The sequence below is a fragment of the Gordionus sp. m RMFG-2023 genome, chromosome 1 (assembly GCF_954871325.1).
Source record: "Gordionus sp. m RMFG-2023 chromosome 1, tfGorSpeb1-WG-v2, whole genome shotgun sequence".
In the NCBI taxonomy this organism is placed as follows: Eukaryota; Metazoa; Nematomorpha; class Gordioida; order Chordodea; family Parachordodidae; genus Gordionus; species Gordionus sp. m RMFG-2023.
Genome location: NC_088775.1, coordinates 31,637,286 through 31,655,895, shown reverse-complemented (window position 1 = coordinate 31,655,895; position 18,610 = coordinate 31,637,286). Strand labels below are relative to the sequence as shown.

The 18,610-nt window shown below is 26.6% G+C and overlaps 1 protein-coding gene across 3 annotated transcripts in view; it reads left to right on the top strand.

Annotated features, from left to right (window-relative positions):
- Positions 1 to 18,165, top strand: part of LOC135922976 (F-box/WD repeat-containing protein 7-like) — an 85,213-nt gene extending 67,048 nt beyond the window's left edge. For all 3 annotated transcript variants that reach the window (XM_065457543.1, XM_065457544.1, XM_065457542.1), the window contains exon 12: positions 17,689 to 18,165. In XM_065457543.1, coding sequence (XP_065313615.1) covers positions 17,689 to 17,972 — 284 coding nt within the window. In that variant the 3' untranslated portion in view covers positions 17,973 to 18,165. The remainder of the gene's footprint in view (positions 1 to 17,688) is intronic.
- The last annotated feature ends 445 nt before the right edge of the window (positions 18,166 to 18,610 follow it).

Sequence of the window (18,610 nt, the reverse complement as noted above, 5' to 3'; positions counted from 1 at the left end):
GCTAAAAAAAAATTAAAAAAAGTTCAAAAATAATGATTATCACAATTGTCACTTTCCTATGGTACATCTTCACAGAAATTTATCTATTTTCAACCATTTGCTTTAAAAAAATTCAAATAAGTTGGAGTCATAAAAAACGACCCGATGTTTGAATGTGAGTCGAAAAAACGACTCATATTTTGGGTCGAGGTCGTTTTTTTAGCTTGAACTCGGGTCGAGGTCGAAAAAAAGATCCAAACTTTGATTCGGAGTCGAAAAAGACGACCCGAACTTTGGGTCCGTATCGCGACTCGCGGCGTTTTAACAACACTACTTAGCAGTAGGTTTATCCTTAGGATGCCCAATTGACTTGTTTATTATGTAAAGCAGCAGTCAAGTCGAATGACCACCATTCTCTCCATTGCAATTTCAACAAGGGGAGAAGTATCCGACATCAAACAATAAATTCTTTATTAAGTAAGATCCTCAATAAAGCAGGGTACCCTGAAACCTATAGGACTCAACACATCTGACGGAAAAAGACCAGTTGGCATAACTCTATATCATTCAAGGAAGAAGAATTAGTATGGGATTATACATGTAATGATGTATTTGTTGCCAGCAAAAAATATATTTGTATAAAAACTAAATAAAAAATTTTAAAATTAAAATGACAAATATAATTAAACGTTATTTAATATTATTTATTTTAAATATTTTTACTAGATATCAACTAAGTTAGTATATCCAAGATTTCAATATCTTAAGATATTTCAGAATATTTTGATACGAATTCTATGACACCATTACAATCTTTAATTAAACACGTTAAAACCTATTGACAATAATATATATCAAAATAGGAGATCTAAAATGAGAGCAATGTTTAAGTACAGACGCTTCTAACATCAAACGCATTGCGTAAATAATTTAAAAAACCATTTCCTCTTATGTAAACTCAGGTAATTGCTGTATTTTTACTAGCAGAGAACTATTAAATAAGCCTTACAAAATAATGATCAACTTTGAATAAGTATAAATAAATTAACTATCTCATAATTTGCGGATTTTTTTCTCCTAAGAGTAATGATTATAATAGCACTAGCAAATTAAAGCAGAAAGTTCTCTTATTGGTCAACATAATATACCAGAACAAATGAATCAACCAACCTTTTGAGTTGTGTAATTTTACCTTTAAAAAATAAGCATTTGGAAAGCAAATAAAAAATTTTTTTAATAAATAAAGAGAAAAAATGATTTAATATTATATTTTTTCCTTACTTTTTTTAAATAAAATATTTTTTCTTTTCTAAAAGCAATAATTAATGTTTAATAATTCTAATTTTATTATTGAAAATTTATTAAGATTATCAGAGTTGTATAAAAATCAGGGACCCGAACCTTTATTTGTAACGGTTCAGTTTGATTACGGTTCAGTATGTAAAAAATTATAATGCTTACGTTCTGGTTACGGTTCTTAAGAATGAATTTATAAGGGTTCGGTTCGGTTCAGCTAATTATAAAGGTTCATTCCGGTTAGAAATTTTTTTTAATGAAGCAACACTATCATATAATGATTTTAATTATAAATTTATTTAAAATTTTGCCATCATTAATTTATTTTTTATTATAAATATATATAAATTATATATAAAAAAATATATGATTCAAAATAACTCATTTTTAAATATATTATTTGAACGTATAAGTAATATATTTTCTAATATAAATGGATTCATATTTGTTCGTTGAGGCGATAACACAAATTTTAGCCCCAAAAAGACCCTTTCTACAGAAACTTAGGTTGCTGGAACTGCCAGTGCTATAAGAGCAAGTTTATACAATTCTGGATATTCAAATTTTTTCGATTCCCAAATTATAAAAACTGATGATTCTTTGTCGATCCTTTCAACACCTTCAAACGATTCAATATTTCTAATATTATCTTCTTTGTGTGAATTTGAAATATCTTTTTTAAATTCCGACTCACGGGCTATCAGAAGCTTTTCTAATTCATCATCTGTTTTATGATCTTTGGAGCTAGAGGTAGATTTCAATATATCCATTTCTAGGCTATCATCATTTTCCAAGGCCTATATATTTTAAATGAAAAATAACTTAAAATAAATCCGGACAATAATCAAAATAAGGCTAAATAAAATACGTGGACCTGAATTGCTTTCCATGTTTTATTTAAATGATCTTTGGCAGTCAATTTTTCATCTTCTGTCAGCAATATCTGATAACATGGGTCCATATATAAGGCTGCACAAAAGGCATCATTTCTAATATTCGCCTCTCTTGCCTTGATACATGTTGAAAGGTGCTGAGAAAAAGGTGTTTGTACCTTTAGTGTTTCTATTAGACAATTTAGCCAAGCAGCATAAAATCGCCCAATGTTAATTGTTCAGTTTGAAGAATTTTTGTCAATATAAAAGAAGGCTTCATAGCTTTCAAAATATCTTTAATTATATCCCACTCATCTTCACAAAGATCAATGCCTTGATCCATTTCATCACAATAAACTTTTAATTCTAACAATCTTTCTAGCATTAGGTAGATAGAATTCCACCCGGTACAGCAATCTATAAGGGCTTTTTAAGATTTAGACGGGTTAAGATATTTAATGAAGTGTGTGTGTGAATTTTTTGCACAATGATCTGACTTTGTTAATAATCAATAATTCATTAGGTGACGATTTGATGCAATCTTTTATCCAATGTCGTCTATATTACTAATATTTGATAAATTATTCTCATATGATAACATCATATCTTTGTTCGTCAATATCTTCATGCTCCATTAAAAGCTTGATTAACTTAACCATATTGGATACATTATCAGTAGTTATGCTATATATCTTGTTAATATCTATGTTGTGTGTTTTATATATTTCTAAAATAACTTTTTTGATATTTTCCGAGGTAGGCTTTTCAGTAAGTTCTCTAATGCATATTGATCGTGATTGTATTTTTCCATCAGATATAAATTGAATATTGACGCCTAGAATACCTCTGTCATACCTTGTTGCAATATCTAATTTTACAGAAATCATTTTATTGAATATTTCTTTTTTTATATTAGTAAGGCATTTGCTGGCCATTTTATTAATATTATTCCTCATATTTTTGAATTTATAGAAAAATTATCCCCAAGTCCTGTTATAATTGGGTTGATAATTTTTTTTAAAAGCTAAATGGCCGGCCATGTACAGTAATAAGTTCTGTGCACGAATTTACTAATGTGTTTTTATCCATTTTAATTTTGATAAGTGAATTTAATGCCTGCTCTAGAAATATTATGGCTAGGCTTTGATATTGATTTAAAAGGCTTGGAAAGCTTTAATTTTTTTGTAGTTATGGATTCATATTCTTTAAAATGATGCCTTTGAATATGCCTTTCTAAATTAGCTGCATGGTCACCTTTAATTATCATTATGCAATTATCTATTATACAGGTTGATTCATTTAAGAGAATATTATAACTAAAAACTGGACGGACTGGGTTAATTTTGGGACGTACCATATTTCTAAAAGCAAATAAAGTAAATTTTTATTAATTATTAATGTAAATACAATAAAAAAAATGAGATTTGTGCAAACAAATATTGTAAAATTGAAATTGATAATACTTCCAAGTTGTAAAGCCAAATTATATGGATATTATTACTTAAAAATTTACTATTCCTCTAAGAAAACTAATGCTTTAAAATATACTCAAATGCCAAAATTTTATAAATAATATATAAAATTAAAACTTCATAAATTTGGTAATTTTATAATTTAAATAATAGCCTACTATCATATTCAAGGGTAGGTGGAGATGAATCCCGGAAAATAATTCTCCGGAAAAAAAATCCCGGAAAATAAATCCCCGGAAATTAATTCCCCGCAAAAAAATCCCCGGAAAAAAATCCCCAGGAAAATAATTCCCCGGAAAAAAAATACCCGGAAAATAATTCCCCAGAAAATAATTCCCAGGTAAATAATTCTCCGGAAAAAAAATCCCCGGAATAAAATTCCCCTGGAAAATAATTCCCCGGAAAAAATTTCCCCACTATACATTGAATTGCTAATGCATTGCTAAAAGGCAATCAAAAATTTATTACGTATATTTTTTTAATGATAATTTTTTAAACTTTTTTTAAAATATATTTAAATCATTTTTTTATTATAAATGAAGAATACTGATTAAATGATATAGTATATAATTTTATTTTTATTTAATATTATTAATAAGAAATTTATTTTTCTAGCTTATTAAAACAAATATACATTTTATTCAATTTTAAAAATTAACAAATATATATCTGTAAGAGAGCGTTATATGTTTTAATATGTATCATTTTAGGAAACCGGAATGATGATTGGATAGCACTTTTTTTATATTTGGGTATATATATACATATGAAAAACCTAAAAATTAAAAAAATTTTTAGGTTTCTTTGATGTTTAATTTATGAGTAGGTTTAGAATAGTAAAACAATGGAAATTTTCTAAAGTAAATATTGCTGGCGTTATTTATCAAAATCTCTTCATTTTTGTTTTATACGTGTATATTTACGTGCTAAGCATTATTCTAAAAAATATTTTGAAAATAATTTGATTTGACCGATTGCCGAGTTCAAAACCGACCACTTATTAAATATTTGATTGATCAAATTTGCTATTAAGATAAATTGAAAAATGTTGATTTTTGTTTTATGTATCTATAAATACGTATAAAACATAATTCCAAAAAATATTTTAAAAATATCGTGATTTGACCCGAAAACCGACCGAATGACCAAATACTGCATTGCTGGCGTTATCCATGGAAAAATCTTCATTTTTGTATTATACGCGTATATATATACGTGCTAAGCATTATCCTAAAAAATATTTTGAAAATAATTTGATTTGACTGATTGCCGAGCTCAAAACCCCACTTACTAAATATTCGATTGATAAAATTTACTAGTAATATGATTCGAAAAATGTTCATTTTTTGTTTTATATATCTATAATTACGAGTAAAACATATACGAGTCGGTTATCCGCCAAACCACGATATTTTTAAAATATTTTTTGGGATTATGTTTTATATGTATTTATAGATATATAAAACAAAAATGAACAATTTTCAAATTATATTACTAGTAAATTTGAATCTAGGAAAATAATTCCCCGGAAAAAAAATCCCGTGACCCGGATCTGCTCTGCAGTATTTAATTAAATAGAAATGTTTTTTAAAGTCAAATTTCTTCGAGGATTTGAGATTTTAAATAATAAAACGAAAGTTAAATAAATCTAGTTCACCTTTACACACTTTCATCAACTTTTAGGTATTTATTGAAAAATTATTTTTACACAAATTTTAATCATTTTTTTAGAAATATGATAAAAGGCTTTTCACAGTTTACTGACTCTTAAATAGCGCCCCTTTTTGTTTTTACAAGGATAAGCTATTAAATAAAATAATTTTATAAATTTTGTGGCTAAATAGGAAATTAGCAATTCAATCTGATACCCTCTATTTGATAAAAATTATTTTACTGAAGTATTGACCTACTTTAAGAATTTAACTGACTGAATACAAAATCACTATAAAACTTGCAAAATTATATTTTTTACTGCCCAATTTTAATTAAATACTGCCAAAAGTAATGAAAAATGCTGACCACTTTAATCAAAATACATCCAGAGGTGATTATCAGCAGTGAGTTTTATATTTTTCTAATCTAACAATTATTATTTTGCTTATGAATTTTTTTCAAAAGTTACAGAAAAGAAATTATATTTTATTAAATGATATATAGAATAATAAATTATATTATTCAAAAGAAACAATTCTAGAACGTATATGTTCTCCAATTGAAGAGAGAAAATTGGGCAAGTCCCTTCTCTCTTCTAAATAATCAATGCATAAATTTTTTAAAATAGTTTGTTTCGTTGCATAAATACGATTTTTTTTGGGAGTGTATGTCCCAATATTCCATTGGTCGATTTTTCCCATATCAACCGCTATTTCCATCCTTATTTTTTCGAGTAGTTCCCATATCTTCGGTTTTTTGTTGCCTACAATATGCTTAAATCGGTTATTCCATCCTTCACATACATTGTTTGTTCGATTTTCCCCAGCAATCGTAACATTGAACACATTCCATGTTTCTGGTGGGAACAATGGCTCTACTTGCCTTTGAGAGTTTTTCCCATGTCTCAATTCTCCATTCACATAATTTTTATCAAAATAAAACAATAATTCTTTGTTTTCATCCGATACAATGGTTTTTAAATACTCCATACCTCGTTTGACATCGTGTATAGGTAAGAATGCTAATCCATCGATCATAGCTGCAAATAAGCATAACATTGGATCATTCCGATATGATGATTCTAACCCCAATTCCTGAATCTTTCTATGATTTGATTGAGTTAGATGATAAAAACATCCTTGGATGTTGATATCTCTACCTAAAAGTTGAAAAAATATAGATTAAAATTATTGTATAGGTTTTATTTAATATTTATGTCTTTATCAATTTTTATTAATTGTACTGTGTGACAAGAAAAATGGGAGAAAAAATAAATAAAAACAAGTTTTGGTGCAGAATTTGACATTGAGTTCGAATTCGTTTTCTAAGTTTTCCCTTCACGTCAAGTTTTAAAAATATTATCGTATAAAGGCAACTTTTCGAAATCTCAAAAATGGTAATACGGATATATTTTAAAAAGTATCAAATGAAAATCCCTGAAAATTGGTGATAGTGTTAGATTTATATTTCCTTTATTAATTTTTATAATTTTTTATCGATTGCTTTTTGAGAAAAATGTTAAAGAATTTCGTTTTGGGGGGTCTTAAGTTTTCAATTTAAATTCCCGGCAAGAATCGTATAAATATGTTGGCGGACTACTGCTGGAGTATCTTTTTTGAAAATAAATCATCAACTTCATATTCGCGGAAATATATTTAGATTTACCATTAAATGTTTTTAAATTCGATAAATTTTATGTTATTGTTTAATTTGTTTTAAATTCAATAAATTTATTGTATATTACAAGTTAAATCCTATATAATAATGAAGGAGGGGGTGAGACAACGGACCGATAAAAGGTTTATTAAAAGTAAAATATGAGATAGGTTAGCTTAGCATAATATATTTATTTAAATATGAGAAATGTAACTATTTCATTTAAAATAAATTGTTTGGGAATCGTACCTTGTGCAGTGTAGCGATAAATCCTATATAATAATGAATTAGGGGGTGAGACAACGGACCGATAAAAGGTTTATTAAAAGTAAAATATGAGATAGGTTAGCTTAGCATAATATATTTATTTAAATAAGAGAAATGTAACTATTTCATTTAAAATAAATTGTTTGGGAATCGTACCTTGTGCAGTGTAGCGAAGAGAACGAAAGCTACAATAAATATATTAAATGTAAGCTATATTAAAAAAGAATCTAGAAAAATAGTTCCCCGGAAAAAAAATCTCCGTTTTTAAGATAATTAAAATTACAAAATTAGGAGAAAAAATTCCCTATAAATAAATCAACGAAATAATAATTCTCAAATAAAATATTTAAAAATTTTGATAAAATTAATTCTGAAGAATTATTAGGATTATGTTTTATACGTATTTATAGATATATATAACGAAAATCAACATTTTTCAAATTATATTACTAGTAAATTTGGTCAATCGAATATTTAGTGAGTGGTCGGTTTTGAGCTCTGCAATCGGTCAAATCAAATTATTTTCAAAATATTTTTTAGGATAATGCTTAGCACGTAAATATACACGTTTAAAACAAAAATGAAGAGATTTTGATAAATAACGCCAGCAATATTTACTTTAGAAAATTTCCATTGTTTTACTATTCTAAACCTACTCATAAATTAAACATCAAAGAATCCTAAAAATTTTTTTAATTTTTAGGTTTTTCATATGTATATATATACCCAAATATAAAAAAAGTGCTATCCAATCATCATTCCGGTTTCCTAAAATGATACATATTAAAACATATAATGCCCTCTTACGGATATATATTTGTTAATTTTTAAAATTGAATAAAATGTATATTTGTTTTAATAAGCTAGAAAAATAAATTTCTTATTAATAATATTAAATAAAAATAAAATTATATACTATATCATTTAATCAGTATTCTTCATTTATAATAAAAAAATGATTTAAATATATTTTAAAAAAAGTTTAAAAAATTATCATTAAAAAAATATACGTAATAAATTTTTGATTGATTTATAATTAATTATGATTGATTGCTTTTTAGCAATGCAGTTTAGCAATGCATTAGCAATTCAATGTATAGTGGGGAAACTTTTTTCGGGGAATTATTTTCCAGGGGAATTTTATTCCGGGGATTTTTTTTCCGGAGAATTATTTACCTGGGAATTATTTTCTGGGGAATTTTTTTCCGGGTATTTTTTTTCCGGGGAATTATTTTCCGGGGATTTTTTTCGGGGATTTTTTTCCGGGGATTTTTTTTCCTGGGAATTAATTTCTGGGGATTATTTTTCCGGGGATTTTTTTTCCGGGGAATTATTTCCCGCTTACCGGTTGAGATATTATAATTAATTAAATAAATGCAACTAAATCAAATTGGCTATTTTGATATTTTTCATACTAAAACATAAGAAATAGGAATATGGTTCTAATACTATAAGAAATAAATACTAAAAATGAGGTTAGACAAATATAATATATTAAAATTATTTGATAAACTACATAGAATTAATAATGTAACACAAATTTATTATTTATAATAAAATCCTGATATTATACTTAAATTAATTTAATAAATACAACAAAATCAAAAATCTACAAATTATTTAGATATTTTGCATAATTAAAATATTGTGGATAAATTTAAATAATAGTTAAAAAATTAATACATACTTTATTAAGGATATCAGATCACACATATTTTGATCATTTAATAATTAAAATTATAAATAACGACGGAAATATGGTTAAATATATAATTTCACCACAAGGAAAATAATGTAAACAATTAGAATTATAAATTTTATTTTGCTTTACACCGGTTTAACGTTTTTTTATAAAGGTTCTTTTCACTCCTTTAAAAAATAATTATATCGGTTCAGTTACGGTTCAGATATTTATAAGGGTTTATAACGGTTTCGCGGTTCGTTACGGTAAGCTCCAGGTCCCTGATAAAAATATCTATATACTATTTCAAAGGTATCTTGGTTATTGATACTTTTAAGTAGATTTTGATATACTTTTATTTAACGCTTGTTTTATCTAAAAAATAAAAATATTTAAGTGCAAATTTTATCTCATATGTATGAACATATAATTTAAATAAATATATATTGTAAAAATATTAAGACTAAAATATATATGTCGTATTGGGATATGGAATCATGTGGGATTCGTAATCTTCTTTAAAAATATTTAAAAAATATTCCAAATCCCCATGAAAAAAAATAATATAATTACTTTTTCTTCTCTTTTTTGCAGCTGGCACCATATAATTAAAAAACCAAAATAAGGGATTTAAAAAGATAATTTAAAAAAAAGTAAATAGTATTTGAAACACTTTCAACTTTTATTCATTCTTTTAGCACTTTAAATGAAAAATTAATATATTTCATGTACATGAATTAATTTGAGTAGTATATGTGGTTAACAGAGTGGTTAAAGGATCGAATCAAAAGATCGCCGATCCTGGATTCGATCCTAAATTTGTCAATTTTCTCGGATTTAAGATACTGACCTTAAATTGTAGATCGTGATCGAGATCATTTTTTTAAATATTCTATCCCGATCCTTTTAAAATTATTCTTTTACTTAAAAATAAATAAATAAAATAAAAAATTTTTAAATTAAATTAACATATTATTTTTAAAAAAAATCTATCTACATCATGTTTTATCAACCATCATTCCACCAGATTTTATATTTCAACAATTTCCCAAATTTTTTGTAAGAACAAGTTATATTTATTTATTAATTATAATATAAATTCTAGGTTTTAATAATGTCCTCCATTATAGATTTAGAGGATGATACATCTACTTCTATTGATGTGACACCAGATATAAATGAGAATGAGAATCTTTTACCATTTCATAATTTACGTAAGTATTTTACTTTTGTGGAACGGATGGAAGTAACCATACAATGATCTATGCAAAATGCTCTTTATGCACAAACAAAATATCTTCTTCAAAGATTAGAAGTTCAAACCTAAAGAGGCATTTAGAAGAAATTAATTCTTTTAAAAATACAATTTTTATTATTTGTGAAGATCAAACAATATGCCTATAATAAAAATTATAGATTTCCTTCACTATATGATGAGAGTAATATATTGGCATCAATAATTTACCCAAAATTTAAGCTCAATTGGCCTTTTATTAATCTGCCACAAAATTTGTTGCTAAAGAAAGGTTAATTGCCCATTTAGAAAATATACAGGGTCAATCATATGCAGATCCTTCAAATGAATGCATGGATCGATTTGGGAAAAACTCGTCACAAAATGCTCTTTCCATTAATAATTTTTTTATTCTAATGATGATTCAGTGAATATTTTTAATGATTATGTTAATATAAAAAAAACATATATTTAATATAACACACCTTTATCATCAAGCGCTCCTGTGGAGCGCTTGTTTAGTAAAGCTAAATATGTACTTAATGAAAAACGTGGTTGTTTAAATGATGATAATTTAGAAAAACTTTTACTATTAAAGGCTAACTTAATTATGAATAAATATATTCTAATTGTTATACTTATATTATATTATATTATTCAATTACAATAAATTTATACCATATTTATTTATTTTTTATATTAGTTAATTTTGCATTAATCAGAAATTTAAATAAGAAAAGGATCGTGATCGCGATCTTTTTTTAAAAAAAAGGTCGATCCTGGATTTTGATCCTCTTTTTTTCAAAAGATCGTGATTGGGATTCGATCTTTTTAAAAGGATCAATTAACTTTAAAAAAAATATTTAAGGGGATTCGGAATCTTTTTTTTTAAAAACAATTAAATTATATATTTTGCCGCCTGGCTGGCACCAGAAAATTTTATTTTTTAGAGATATTTAACATGTATTACTTTTATGCTTTAAATCATTAAATACTCGAAAAAATGAATATAAATTAATTGTAAAAAAATAAATATTATTTTTAAATTAATAATTTAGACAAATTAGAGGAAGAGAAAGAGAAAATATTTATAATATCATCATTAGAGGTGCGGGCCTAAATTTTATTCACGGCCCGCGCTCATGGTGGCAATAAAAATATTCACGCCCATTCACGCTTACTAGGGATGTAAGACAGAGGCAATTTCCCGGGAAATATGGGAAACTTCCCCAGGAAACTTCGAAAGTTCCCCTATAGTTTCCCCAATTTTTATAATACTATTTTTTTGCTTAAATCAACATGATTTTTACGTTTTCCCAATTTTATAAATGGTCTTATGATAAAATAAATAGATTTTTATTATATTTTATAAAAACATTTTTTCTTCACGATTCATATCATAAGTTATAATTGTGTTTTGTTTTCTAATATATATATTAATTTCCTTATCACCAAAGATGGGAATTTCAAAAATCAACACCATAATAACTGACAATGCAAGCAATATTAAAATAGCATGGACTCTTGTAAAAATTAAACATCCAATTATTGAATACATTGGATGTGCCGCTCATGGATTAAATTTACTTCTAAAGGACTTAGCAAATAAGATATTATCGATTCAAATTTTAGTCACGAAAGCTAAAAATATCATCATATATGTAAAATCTAACTTCTTTTATCAACCTTAAAAGAAAACAAGAAATAATAAAAATTGTTTTCCTAAAGTTGACTAGCCTAACTCGTTGGGCAGGTATAGTTTTGATGAGCAATAGCTTGTTAAAAAATAAAGATATTTTACAGGAAATTTCTTGATATATTTACTGATCGAGGTAAGATACTTACTCTTCTAGATCGATGGGAGTTTAAATGATCTAATGCCAGTATACAATTTTATAAAAGTCATATTTGCATAAATACATATAGTATAAGGAGATAAAGCCAATTTATCAGATGTCCCTCAAGCATTTATTCATATCAGGAGGAGACATTTAGCGGTTATAAAACAATATCAAATCTATTGTTACAGAGTGAGATTTCAGAAATTGAGCAGTTTATTAAAAGCCGAAAAAAATTTTGTTACCGTGACATACATTATGATGCTCATATATTTGACCCAAGTTTTTGCGAATTATATTTGAAAGACAATGAAGTTGTAAAGGGGTTTGATATCATTAACCGATTTTCTGGACATCTAGATTTAGATATTGCGAGAGTAATAGGAAACCTATCCAAATATCGTGCAAGGGAAGATTTTTTTAATATGGCAAGTCTTTGGCAGGCGCATCATTTTCAGATCCAATGACGGGTGGAAAATTTAAATACTTTTTATTTTAGTAAACAATAACTTAACTCATTTTCTAATCTTAAAAATATGGTACTCGTTTGGAAATATTCATTCGTTAGAAATAGAATAAAAAATGATAAGGTCCGAAAATTAATTTTTATAAGAGTCAATCTCCATTTTATGGGAAAAGAAATTTCTGCAAATGATAAATTGCTGGATTCTGGAATTTCAAGCTCTGATCTGGAATCATTTTCTTCTCCAAACGAAGATAGCTAAAAAATTAATCAAAATTAAATCATATTTGTTTAAATATTGTTTATAATCTATGTATTTCAAATGAAACATGTAAAGAAATCACAAATTAATAGAAATTAAATCATATTTGTTTAATTATAATGTTTATAATTTATATATTTTCAATAAAACTTGAAAAAAAATCAATACTAACCTGCAAAGTATTACAAAAAAAGATAGTTTTCCGTTTTTTCCCCAAATTTCCCCGAAATATAGTTTCCCGGGAAATTTACATCCCTAACGCTTATCACTAAAAAATTTTCGACCCGCCCTCTTACGAAAGGCAATATTTTGATTCATGCCCGAAAATTCACGGTGTTTTTAAATTTTTCAAAACTTTATTGCTATAATTTTTTACACTTTTTTGAATTTATTTCTTTAATTCCATAATTCATAATAACAAAAAATAAATACATATTATATATCCAAATTTTTACTTAGAAAAAGTATGTCTATTTTTTTTATTTCAATTGTGTATGCCTTTCCTCTAATAGACGATTGGCTACAGAAAATAACCTTTCACTAGAAGCCGAATTTGCCAGGGCTGACAAAATTTTACTCTCTAATTTTCTCAAAAAAGGAAATAAATTTTCCTGCTTCCAAAACTTCAAAATATCTCCATTGTTATTTGTTTTATTTTTTAAAATTTAATTTTGATAATATTGATATTGGTAAAATTTTTAAAAAATGATAAAACAACTATATAAAATTACAAAATAATATATATTAATAGTATCGAAGGTAGTGATCTGCATCGGGCCTGCCCGGCCCGAAATTTTTTTAAATATAGAAATTAATTTTTGTAATTACTCAAAATAAAAGACATATGTTATATGTCGTTTAGTTTCAATAAATAAAATCAATATTTTTATTTTACATAAAAAATTCAATATAAAATTGATAAATTTATGATATAAAAACCCGACCCGGCCCGAATTTTTTTAAAAAATATTAGGCCCGGCCCGAACACGATTATTTTAAATAGAATTAGACCCGAGTCCGGCCCATAGCCTGTTCGGGCCGGGTACGGGCCGGGCCTAACTTTGCAGATCCCTAATCGAAGGCTCTAAAAAGAGCTTAGTTTAATTATGAAAATGTACCTAAAAACAAGTATAATTGTGTTTAAAAATTTCCAATTGAGCTTTTGTTCAAGAAATAAGGATTCGCGATTTTCGTTTGTTATGCTAAAAAATTTTCGTGATAAAGTTTTTAAAAAAATATATGTAGACTGTGAAAAATTGCCGTTAGTTGAAATGACTATTAGCTGAAATATAAAGTTATTTAATTTTGAATATTTATTAATTTTTATTTTCCCCACAAGTAAGAGGGTTTGTATTAAGTGATGAAGGAAAAAATGATACGCAGCCCAAATAAGGGATTTCCCATTGGGCCAGGGGGTGCAGGTTAAGCCGTCGGGTCTTTGTTTTATGGGATGAATCTTTTAAATTAACACAGCTTTCATCGGTGTTGATTCATCAGAATCTTCTAAAAATATGTTTCATTTAGAATATATGGTTTTTTATGAATGTAGGATGAATTAGGAAAGTTATAAATGACAGTTGGCATTATACCTACATAAATATGAATCAAATCGAGTAATTGCATTATTCTTATTCGATTTCGATTTGAAATTCCGAATCGAATAATGGAATTATTCGTATTCGTTTAAATCAAATAATTCATTATTCGTATTCGTGCGAATAATAACATGATTATTCGATTCAATTTGAAAATTTTATTTAACCATAAATTAAAAAGATAGAATATTAAATTTATTTTGTAAAATTTAACTATAAATAAAAGACAAACAAATTTTATTAGTAAGATAATATAGAAGCATATATATTATATATAGTATTTTTATATATAATGTAGTAAAATCAATATAATATTCATATCATGTAGAAGACAAATATACCAACAACAAATTTTTTAAACAAAAAGTTTTTGCAAAAAGTAAAATTTATGCTCCATCATCAAACGAAGGAGAAATATCTGGTTCGCCCGTCATTCTTGACGGCATGGCTACTAGTTTATTATAATTGTATACGTATTATAAATTGCATATAAAAATAAATACTTTCTTCGTCTATCATAAACTTTCGGAAGTTAATTTTATATTATGAAGTTATTCGAATAAAAACAGCTGTTAACAACAATTTTAGAAATATAAAATGTTTCTTCATTATTCCACTAAAAAATTTTATTAAATAGCAATAATTGCAAATAATTCCTACTAATAATATATAATTATTTTTCAATATTATTATTTTAATCGAATAATTCGATCTAATAATAGATAAAAAATTATTCGACGAATAATATAGAATCGAATAATTGTGTTATTCGTAAAATACGAATCGAGTCGAATATTGAATAACAAATAATTCGTTTCAGGTATAGTTGGCATTGACTTATGCATATCATCTAATTTTATATCATTTCACATTTTTAAGATTGTTTTGTAAATATCTTCCTTTTCTTCGTCTATTAAAAACTTAAGGCTTTTGAAATTAGGATCTAGAAATAAGCCTACTAACCCAGGGGGAGAGGGGTTTAAATGATCGCTATTAAAATTTAAGAGGGGGTTGTAAATTTTCGGGCATGAATCAAAATATTGCCTTTCGTGAGCGGGCGGGTCGGGTTAAAAATTTTTAAGTGGTAAGCGTGAATATTTTTATTGCCACCGTGAGCGAGCAGGCCGTGAATAAAAAATTAGGCCCGCACCTCTAATGATGATGTTATAAATATTTTCGTTTCTCTTCCTCTAATTTTTCTAAATTATTAATTTAAAAATAATATTTTATTAAAACCATTAAAGCATAAAAGTAATACAAATATTAAATATCTCTAAAAAATAAAATTTTCTGGTGCCAGCCAGGCGGCAAAATATAATTTAATTGCTTTTTAAAAAAAAGATTCCGAATCCCCTTAAATATTGTTTTTTTAAAAAATTTATTTTTATATTAACCACATATACTCCTCAAATTAATTCATGTACATGAAATATATTAATTTTTCATTTAAAGTGCTAAAAGCATGAATAAAAGTTGCAAGTGTTTCAAATACTATTTACTTTTTTTTAAATTCTCTTTTTAAATCCCTTATTTGGCCTTTTAATTATATGGTGCCAGTTGCAAAAAAAAGAGAAAAAAAAGTAATTATATTATTTATTCTCGCATTCCATTAAACGATGATTCCAACCTTCGCATTGATTATTTGTGCGTTCTTCATCGGATAGAGTGCTCTGATTCACTTTTCAAGTTTCTGGAGGAAATCAAGGCTCAATTTGACGTGTTTGGAATTGAGAATTGCTTCTTGTGACAAATTCTATAAATATGAAAAAAAAAATCCATGGTTTTTTTTCCTATTACCTTAAAATTTATATATAAAAAAAAATAAATTTATTTCGAATTTTGTAAAATAATTTTATAGATATTCAACTAACTTTTGCATGTTTTTAATTTTTGCCGAAATACAGGTTAGTTTCCCCTTTAATATAAATTATAATAATTTTATCAGCTAACTTTTGATAAATAAATTATAAGTTTAATGTAAAAAAAATTTAAATTTATTTTTGATTTCGATTGAAAAAAACTTATTAAAAAATTTAAAATCTATCAATAACTTTTTAATTCAGTTGATCATTTTGATCAAAAATAAGGACGAATTCTATTTATTCATATATTTTAATTTTTTTTTATGGTTTGACTAATTATTAAAAATAAATAAAAATTTTCGATTGCTTATTAGTAAACTTGACGCTTCGTCACTGGATATAATCATTGGTATTTGTCAATATCGGTACAGATAGATCCTTTAAATTTTAACCAATACCAGTGGCCGATACACCAAAATGATAATTGGTCTTTTAAATTTGAAAAAATTTTTTAGTCAACATTATGGTATGAATTTATAAAAAGAACATAAAAATTTAGAAAGTGTAGCATCGATTTTGGGTATCGGGAAATGTTATTGATATCTAAAGGCAATTATTTCATTGATATTTTATATCATAAATCATTTTCAGAGAACGAGAAATTAATAAATTTATATCAGGTTGGGACATGGGAAATATTAAAAAACTCTATATTGCAAATGATGGAATTGGGAGTGCCCAAAAATTGTATAAAATAATCTATAATAGTGATCTGCATCGGACCTAATTTTTCAAGCCCGGCCCGGCTCCAAATTTTTTTTTTTAATTTTTACTATCCCGACTCCAACCCTAAATTTTTTTAAAAAGTTTTACCGGCTCGGCCTGAACTTGAAATATTTTTCAAAAAAATTTGTCGGCCCGGCCTGAATTTATTTAAATATAAAAATTTATTTTTATAATTCTCAAAATAAAAGATATATGCATGTTATATGGCGTCTAGTTTCTATAAATAAGATCAAATATTTTTATTTTACATAAAAAATTCAACATAAAATTGATAAATTTAGATATATTTAACAAAGGTTTCAAGACCCGACCGGGCCCAAATTTTTTTTAAAATATAAGGCCGACCCAGCCCGATCCCGATTTTTTTAAAAAGAGCACCTGGGTACGTTGGGCTTACTTTTGCAGATCAATAATACACTGAATTATAAATTTTTATTATTAAATTTTAAAATGTGCTACCCCGCCAGGTTCGCCGTCAATTTATTTGGCGGTTGCTGACTCGGCGTGCCTACAACTGCCGATGAAAAAATAAGAAACCGCTGCCGACATTTTACAATAATTTTTTTTGGTAATTAATCGAAACAATCTTATGAAAACAAGGCTATGACATCTCTGTCAATCGAATCTTAGTACACCATCTTTAATCTTTTCTTTCTCGTGAAAATTTTTAACATATTTATTTTGTACCAGAAATAGGAATAGCTCATTAAAAGCCCAGATCGCCATAATATGTCTCCTTATACCCGGGCCTCACATAATGAACCCTTAAAGCTAGAGGTGTTCTACGTCTTTTCCACTCTTTTTATATATGTTATTTAATTTGATGACTTAGGGCCTCATAAACACCAAAGCGCCGTTACTAGTCTCCAATTCGATCGGGGAAAAACTGTCCTAACTTCCTCTGACGATGGCACCGTCAAGCTTTGGGATGCTCGCACTGGCGAATATATAAGAGACTTGGTAAAGCTCGACTCTGGTGGTTCTGGAGGGGTTGTTTGGCGCATCAAGGCCGGGCCTACCAAGCTGGTCTGTGCCGTGGGTAGCAGAAATGGAACAGAGGAAACTAAGCTTCTCGTCCTGGATTTTGGACTGGTGGGCGGAAAGAATGATTTTTAATAATTATATTATATCGATGACTTAAATTTTAGTAAAATAATTTCCCTACCCCTCCCTTTCTCCTTAACTAAAAAAATTTACACGAACGATTACGCAATTATAGTATCACTTACCCGGGTCTTCATTTTTTATGATTTGGGAAAATTGTGAATTAACCCAGGACAAAGACTAAATAAAAATGCATCTTAGATAATTTTTATTTACTAATTGTTGGTTTTTTTAAATTAAATTTGTGAATAATGAATTATATTTCCAATTTATATATTATAAAAATATATGTTATTCCAAAATGGACATGTTATTATAATATAATTAATAATTTAATTTTAAAAAAAGTTTTGATCTATATTTATTTATATAAATATTATATTATTGTTGGTGTTGTTATTCTAATTTTTTTATAAATATTTATTAAAATCTTAATTCACAAATAACTAATTGAAAAAGGCTTGTTTAAAATATATTTTAAGAGTTAAATAGAAAGAACTAATCGAGTTTGTGAACTCGAGTAGCGAGCTCGAATTTTAGGGAATTTTTTCAAAACCCGAATCCAAACCCTGTTTACAAATTTTTTACAAAAAAAAAATCAATTTGAATGTGATTTCAAAACTAGCTTAATGTATTCTAATCATTTATTC